Raw genomic sequence first — 9,357 nt, 5'->3', positions numbered from 1 at the left:
TATGCAGAAAATACTTTATTTCAAATTTTTTCAGAGGAATATTCACGTCGGTATCTGTAAGGTACTTTCGTGCTGTCTGCTTTTCTATCAAATGCTGCCCTCTGTTACGTTTCAGAACGCATAGTGAACCTCCAGTTCGCAGGCGCATCTTTCGGTATATGTATATACCGATTCTCCATCTCCTATGTGTTAACCAGAATGCATTTCTTCCTCGTGTTTCACTGATGCTGGAACCGCTAGTTCTTCCTCTTTCTTTCTGTCTATCTCTCATTTGCCTCGCCGCACTCTTCTCTCCCTCGACCTTCGTTCTTACGTACCAGTTCCACAGTACTTGCGTGGTAGCGGCCGTTTTCACAGCGACCCCACTACGAAACCTCACAACCAGTTCCAGTTACTAATAGTCCGTCTGCTACCTGATGCGGCAGCAGTTGTTCTTCACTGCTCTCACTGTCTGCCTATTTATCTCTCAATCAATAATTTCTTTTTTCCTCGCATTCCCTTACTTGTTTTTTATGCAAGTAGTTATATTTTATTTTATTCTCTTACAACTGCGCGAATGTTATCCGAATGTCCGTGAACGCCCGATAAGAGCAACAGTGTCAGGGTCAGTGTGAGTGGGGTAACGCGGCGGCGTGCAAAAGCAAACGTCAGGAGAGTTTGGTGCGGTGCGATACGGGTGAAGGGGTTCAGCCTCGTCTCTCTCCCGCCTGACACATCAGTCTCCGTCGACGAAACATGTCTCTCATCGCCGACTGCTTTCGCCGTCTGACGGACATCTCGTCCTGCAAAAGCGAGGTACGCAACACGTGCTGCTTATCTTGCATGCCAGTTGCGCGATAAGTATCTGATGTATCGGAGTAGAATGCGCGCTTTAATTGCATTCTTGAAGAGCGACTGTCAATCGAAACATCTCTTAAAGACACAACTTCTTTTTTTTTTTTAAATATTTATATTTATTAAATGATATATTTGCTAATAAACTATGTAATTAAGCTGCGTTCTGGAATTAAATAAGACTTGATGTATGTAAAAAAATCTTCTTAACTATCGAATTATCATAATATCCAAGTGTTCAGTATATCTAGTAAAGCATTTATTACTCTCTCTCTTCTACCACTAATACTATATTATTGTGTATACCAAGCTATTTCTGTATTTATTTTTTTAGTATGTGTTAACATGTAAAGATTATTACTAAAGAGCATTTTCATACAAGAATGCAGATATTAATGGCGTATCACGATTTGTATTCAAGCTATAATTTTGTCGTTAATCAACTACACATATATATGTGTGTGTGTACATAGATAATAATACGTATGAGGATATTTGATGAATTTTAGTATCAGCGGTTTCATTATTCATGACATTTGCATTTTGACATGACGTGTCGAGTGGCCTCGACTGGGCACCATTGAATATAAAATGTAGGTCACTCGAAGAAATTGTGCACGCGCAATGCTTTGAAATCCGATGGCCTTGAACGTGATACAGAGTGCAATTACGCGGTTACTTGATCTGTAATAATCTAATAATACCCGACGTCCCTTAATGCAACTTATTTTAGAAGCGGAATTTAATTTTTGCTATTCCATCTCAATTATCAATACTATAATAACTATTATTTGATTTATTTTATTTTATATTGTACTTTTACTTATATATATATATACTATATATATTTTTTTATATCGTCTTTTACTTTTTATTAAACTAATTATTACTCGATGTATTGCTACTTGTTGTAACGACACAATTCAAAAAACTAAGTTTTTCCAGAAAATAAGTTTATATTCTTTAAACTTTAAATTATTAAAATTTTATTATTTTAATTTTGAAGTGTAATTTTGATGTATAATAGATTATAGAAGAATAATAGAAATACGTTCTTTTTTTAAGTCTTTTTTCCTACAAGCAATTAAAAAATGACTATTTTTTAATTGTATCATGTAGCAAATAAGTGGTATACCAGGAGGCTTCATTAATTGTATATTTCATTGCAGATTGTACAGCATTTTTTGACTGGGATAAATATTTTTAAATATTTCACCCATGTAAAATTTTTTATTAATTTCTATAATTTCTCAGCTGACAAATTCATTTCAGCTCAAAGGCTACAAAGTGACCGATGTGAATCGTACACGAAAAATCGGTATTGCTTGCCGAAATTTTCAGGATTTGAAACAGAAGGCATGTTTAAAGTTAAATGTAAGTATATATTAATATAAAATAGTCTTTTGTTAACAGTAAGCTAATTTCGAACGATGCGTTTGTATGTGCGTCGCGTAACAAAAACCATATCTTATGAATAATTCAACATATTTTCACACAATGTAAACTGTACTTAATTGTAACGCGAAAACGTAACAAAGTTTGTCATGTAAATGTCGCGTATTTACATTTATCGAATATGTATTTAGATGTCGGTGACTGGCATAGATTTGAACTAAATTTATATATTTTAAAGTGCTGATTCACGTAAATATTCAATGCTTATTGTTACGTAAATAACTACATAAGTAGTATATAATTTCACATATTGCAATAAGCACTTAAAATTCAACTTAACTGCTAAAGACTTTTTTTCCTTTCTTGTTCATGTGTATAATACGATCCTAATGATTTTTCGTTAATATTTTTTATTTAAAATAAAAGAGTAATTTATATTGTTTAGACCATTCAGGATAATCGTCATGTAATTATTATGTAGATACTTTTGATTAAAATATACTGAAAAAAAACTCATTAATAGTATTTTGAATATCATTTTTTTAAATTTAAAATATCTGCATTGTTTATAATAACAAAACAATCATGATACAATGCAAATTGAAAACAGAAGCCGATGCAATTGAATGACCTTAAGTCCAGTCATTGCTGTTCGATTTACGGTCATTAAATGGCTTCGTGGAATGTGGAATCTGTCCTTGCAGTCGAAAGCAGGAATAGCGTGACCGTGCATGTGCACTAAACGATTCATTGTTGTATAGATTTACTAAACTGTCAACATACTCATTCAATGCATTTCTTTCTCTTCATTATGCGTCCACTTAATCGTTTAAATCATGTTTATAATGTATTGTAGTTATTTTTGTCCCGACTTTCTTCTAAGTTATTTTGCAATCAGTATTGTCCATGATGACTTTTATATGATTGTGCGCTACAATCTTTAGATTAATAGGAGTAGTAAATTGGAACACAGTAGTATAGGCCATAGTGTTTGCTTAATATAGTGTTGCGAAAATAGAAAGCCATTCATTAAAGAGATGTGCAGAAACTTGCATCAAGTAACAAGAATATTCTGTAGAAATTATGCAAGCTGACAGTACTCTTGAAATATCGTTTCATTAAGCGCAGATACGATATGGCGTATGTAGTTAAAAATACTCAGGAAAATAAAATCTTACTTATGTATGTTAAGGTTATATCAAAAGAGCAATGATAATCCAATTTCTCATTAAATAACATTTTGTTACTCTTAACTGTCATATGTATGAACATTTCTGTGATTAATTTGTTAATTACTAAATAAACTACGTCTGTATTAACGTATGCAATTTGCAAATAATAAACTAAATTTAAGTAAATAATATATTTTTTGAATTAAATTGTCTAACTCAATTTTAATTAAATTAACAACGTATGTGAAAGAGTAATGGCGACTTATAAAAATGATTAAAACTGATTCAATTTAAGTGTAATTTTACATTATAATTTTAACAATGTACTACGTGTTTTATACTTGCGAATAATATAATTTTTATACATATTGATATTCTCGAGCAAAAAGTTTTTGCTTCTGTAATTAAAGTTAGTAAGCGATTCAATTGTTTAATTGTTTATAAAATAATAAAAAGAAATATAAATTACTGGAAAAATAAAATGTCACTTAATTGTGGTATTTAGTGCGTTAAATATTTTATATCTTTTTTGGTATGACAATATGAATACAGTTACGATAAAGTGATGAAAATATCAATAAAGAGACTAGTAAATGTATTTTGATCGAAATGTATTATGGTCAATTGTTCATATTGAGTACATTTTTCAAAGACTGCCCTTAATGTGAAAGAAGTTGGAAGCATATAACGTAGTCGATGAGAGCATTTCACGGATAGGTCGATCCAGTTTCAGCGCGTCCTTGAAATTCGCATCCGGTTGGCCGCAACCGCTGGCTTTATCGAACCAGCCGGGCCAGGGACAGGAAGTAATCTCAGTGTTAAGGTCGCGAATTTGCTTTTTGCGCTGGCTCAAATGTCGACCCAAATAGTTTGTTAGGTCAATGTCAATCCTGGTTACGCAAAATTATAAATATTTACCTCTTAAATTGACATTCTTGAATAACATTTCTAGAAATAATTTAAATTAAATCTTACGCAATATGTTCAAATAAAATTAAAAATTATTACTAAATATACATATATCACTAAAAAATTATTATTATGGCAGCAGTTTTAAACTAACGAAATAACGTTTCCATTATATTAAAATATGCATTGATAGCATTATTGTACGTAATAAATAATAAATAATAAACGATAGATTTCTCCATAAGATTTGTTAAATTTAATATTTGGCATTTGTTTCAAAATGGCTCACTTAAAATTTTATGTTAATTTAACTTTAACACAAAATGCTTGAATAACACAATTACAAATTAACACCCAAATATCTAAAAAATTTTAAGATTGTATAAAAAGAACAGTTTTAATATAAATGTTTTTTTTACTGTGTATAAGTAATATTACATTATACTTGATAATAATTTTGACGTAATGCGATTAAATAATTTTCTGATAATAATTTGTGAAAATAATTTATACTTCTAACAACTCTTCGCTATTGAAAAGAAAAGTTGAAAGTTTATAAGATAAACACAATCCACAATTAATTACAGCATCGATCTCTATTATTTAGAATCGTTAGAAAAATGTGAGAATAACATCGTCATGCTAAGAGAAGTGATGTAAAAATTAATGAAAACCTTGTATTTAGCCTTCAGAAAATTATTTACATTTCCTTCGAGAAGATAACAGGATTATAATATAGCTTTGACGTTTATTTGAGATAATAAATATTCTCTTGTATTACCTCATCAATAATTCAAAATTGTTAGTTTACGGACATTAATTAATTCGTGAGCAAAGAAGAAAAGAAAGATTCCTGCAATGTAAATATACAGAACGTAATACATACTCCTTGCCCAAAAAGAATTAATTAAATAGAATGGTAAACTAATCGATTTTGTGTTTTCTCTTGTAGGTAACTAACGATCCAGCGGAAGTGAATGTTTTTCTTTTAGACGGATCATTGATCGACGAAGAATATTTTTGTACGTTGGAACCACAGACTATTTTGATCTTGCAGAAGCCAGGGGAAAAAATATTATCCGGTTAGTACAACAACGTAATATAATTAATATTATTAAGCACGATTTGAAACTGGAAGTAACATATTATATAGCAATGTTAACAAAAAATATTATATTACGTGTTCAGAATTTGAATATTCTACTTTTGAGATGACTTTCGTCATTTTAGGGTCAACCAATAACATAATTATTGTATACTAAGGAATTTTTTAGATTTATAGAGAAGATAATTGCTATAACAGAATTAAAGAACTAGAGAGAGTTATGAAGTTAATTATCACGTAGAAAATGACTAATAGATTTTTTATTTTAAAATAATTGTACTCAACTTAACAATTTGTTGTCTTTTTAGATGATTGAAAATTGTTATTATTTGCTAAAAGTTTTGCATTAATCTTTTATATTTCTAATAGGGAATTTGATTGGACTCACTAATGCGCTCTGATACACAATTAGTTGTTAATATCTAATACATAATTAGCCGTACACTAATTTAATAAGTGTAAAATGCAAATATTTAGCATTTTTAAATGTTTTATTTAACAGCGCAATATATAGATAAAGAGTGTATTGAGGATTTCGCAGTTCAACTCGTTTCTGTATTTATATTGAACATACATCTTTACATCAACCTATATGCGACAGTTTTAATATGCACCAGTGCTCACTGAGTGTGTCCAACCGAATTCACTATAAAAAAGAGAATCATTCTCTCTCAGGTTGGGTTATTCCACCTTTCCATAAATGTCAATTTATTCTCTCTCTCTCTCTCTCTCTCTCCCCCTCCTCCCTCTTTCTCCCTCTCCCTCCCTCCCTCCCTACTTCTTTGCTCTTTCTTTTGTCCATTAGATAAATTATTACATAATTATCTGAAAATGAATTAACCTGTCTAAATATCAATTTTTTAATATACATGTGGACTTTGGAAGTAAACATCTGATACTTACAACTGATGCTGTTATATTGTAACTAGTGTCTTTAATCATTGACAAATTCGCAACTGTATAAAACTAATGATTTTGTTATAACTTTTTGCTACAACTGCTTGAGATTTTCGAATTGTGCATCTATAACATTCGTATTCGCTATAATTTAAGAACGCTTCTGAAATACATTAGTCCCAAAATTCATAAATTTATCATGATATACTAATGAATGCATTGCACTCGATCGAACGCCAAAATTAAATATTCCAATCCAGTATCGGCCTCTCAAAGCTTGCGAACTCCTTGGCAAAGTTGTACGCGGCATTCTCGTGAAAAACAGATCGCGACCTTTAACTGACATGAGCGAGGATGCTGCGCAATTTTTTTTTCAAGGACGAATGATTTCCCGCAGACGCGGACATTCTCTATGATGCACTGAGACGCGTGAACATCGATTTCCTCACTGCTGGCGACAGGGTGACGCAATTCCTGACGGAGAATCTTAAAGCAAAAGTCGCTTTGTTGAACAAAGTATTAAACAAAGATGACTCTAAGACCGCTTTCAACACGAGGGAAGAACATCCGGAGTGGTTTGAAAATTTGGAAACCAATTGTATGACAAAGGTGTGTTCAATAATATCCTCTTTAAAAATATTTTACTAAACTTAAATATTAACAACCTATATATTCCAAGCAACGTCAGTTAAGGATGCATTATCTGTACAATGCCTGCAAAGTAAACTAATAGTACATTGTGTAACAGTGGGGGATAGTTGTTTATAGCGCGGCCGGGCGCGAGCGCACGAGCGAAGCGAGATAAACAAATATGCCCCACTCGCTACACATAGAATTTTTCATTACAAGTGCTCGTCGTAGGGTGCCCTATACCATACAGCAACGTTTTTGCGCAGAAGAGTGGGATTAGAGAAATAACTCAACGGCTTGAGGTATTGGCTATTTACCGCACGCAAAAGCGTTACGGTATAGAGCACATTACGTGCACGCGTGATGAAAAATTAGAAATATGTAATATTTATAATGTAAATAAGTTATATACATATATAAAAGCTTTATGAATAACATCATATTTTTACTTGTCACATTTTACTTAACGCATTTTTATAATTAATTTATGTAATTAATTATATATATGTAATTATTTATATAATATTTTAAACTATTAATTAAAAAAAATCTTATTTCTCGATTTAAACAGTTTTTCTTTATACTTTGCATTGCAAAAAACAAGAGTGAAATAATCTAATTAATATTATTTTAATTTGCAAATAATATATTTTTAAATCTTAAATATCAAGGGATCGTATATTGTGAAAAATGCAATCAATGAGAAATAAAGCTTTTAATATATTTTTATACATATACAATATATAAAAAGCTTTGGAATTAAATTGATCCTTTATTTTACTTATTATAGGAAGCATACATGCACCGCAGATGTCAGGATAGAATACGCACTTATCTTTACAAAACGATTGAGCAGATTAAGTGCTCGGACGTGTTTATAAATGATTATAAGGCGAGGAAACAACTTCTGCATACAATAGCGTTCTTCAAACTTCAGCTTAAGCAGGATCACTATTTCGGGTATTATTTTGATAGGAGCAGAGCGGAGTTTGACTCTAAAAGCGACAGTGACGAGACCGATTATGCTCGATGTTACGAGCACTGTCCCTGTAATTTTGGTCATATTAACGATGAAACATATCTTCGTCAACGGTATCTCCGTTTACCTCAGTCATCGGATATTAACGCGACTGCTGATTTTGATAAGATTGACGAGACGGACGCAAGAAAGTGCCTCGCATCCGAGAAAAACGCGAAAACAGGGAACGACGATTCGGAGAGCTTTCTTTATCGCGTGAAACTGCGAGAAAAGCAGATTGCTATTTGCGACAAGAAAGGCGAATTCAAATGCGAAGGTCGGTGGAACACCGATGGCTGTCCCTACGGCGACAGGCACAAGATTAATCCGTACAGATCCAAGGAGGACCTTGCCTTATTTTCTACATGGAATTTGGATCATAAGTAAGATAACGATTGTAATATTTGTCTTTGATTGATATAATTTGTTATAACACACCAGATGACTTGAAATTAAAGGAATTGTTAATAACCTTGCATGTGTAAAAGTTTTACGATAAAAATTTAAAAATCTAGAAAAATTTTATTTATTTGATGTGCAGTATCAATATATGACGCACAATAATTGGTAAAACTTGATTATTTTCTATTATTTACTGTTCGTCCCAATATTATACACACAGCAACCAATTTATTTACTTTGTAATAAATATGAATTCAACAAACGGCGTAAAAACCGTTTAACGAAGTTTATTTCATTACTAGAGAGAAATTAATAAGATCGTAGATTTGAAACAATCCAATTGTTTGTCATTTACAGAATCGAAAGGTCCAGAACGCTTATTCCGAAGTTGTTGCAAATCTCGCAACAAGATACGATCAATGAAGAGGACATCTACGACTGTTACGACAATCTGTTTACCGTGAAGAATTTAAGACTAGTCCATATCGTATGCCACGATAAAGGATCGCATAAATAAGCGCTAATTCCAGGAGATTATATTTGGCACATATATTACGCTTTTAAAAGTGCCGATTGTATACGTGAATGCTAAAGAATAATTGTACACAATTGTGAATGAGATGATGCACCTATATGTAATGCATATAGAGTGCGCTCGCGATCTCTTCAGATCTCTACAAATAAGTATATTTAATACGTTTAAGTGCTGTTGATAGAATATAGATTTAGAGATTATTATATGTTATATTATCGAGCGTATTTCCATTGCAGCATGAAATAATGAGCAATAACATAATAATAAAATATCCGTTCCTTAAAGATTGACAGTTCGAATTTTCATAGATTCTATTTGTGGATGATAAAAAATTTAATTTCAAATTATATTGATATGTAACTTGCGAATTTAATTATTTTACAATACGAGACGTTCAATAGAATAGAGTTGAACAAAACAAAAAACTATTAATATTGAATTTACAATTATTTTTAAATGT

General features: G+C 31.5%; 1 protein-coding gene across 1 annotated transcript; it reads left to right on the top strand.

Moving 5' to 3' along the window:
• Positions 1–690: 690 nt before the first annotated feature.
• Positions 691–9,037, top strand: Drep4 (DNA fragmentation factor-related protein 4). The gene is made up of 6 exons (XM_018539431.1): positions 691–795; positions 2,107–2,208; positions 5,263–5,392; positions 6,710–6,921; positions 7,733–8,343; positions 8,720–9,037. Exons 1-6 carry the CDS (start codon positions 736–738, stop codon positions 8,877–8,879), a joined length of 1,275 nt encoding a protein of 424 aa, XP_018394933.1. The 5' UTR covers positions 691–735; the 3' UTR covers positions 8,880–9,037.
• Positions 9,038–9,357: the final 320 nt, after the last annotated feature.

This window comes from Cyphomyrmex costatus, unplaced genomic scaffold, assembly GCF_001594065.2.
Source record: "Cyphomyrmex costatus isolate MS0001 unplaced genomic scaffold, Ccosl1.0 scaffold214, whole genome shotgun sequence".
NCBI lineage: Eukaryota > Metazoa > Arthropoda > Insecta > Hymenoptera > Formicidae > Cyphomyrmex > Cyphomyrmex costatus.
The sequence above is the reverse complement of the archived record's forward strand: the minus strand, read 5'-3'. Positions and strand labels throughout refer to the sequence as shown.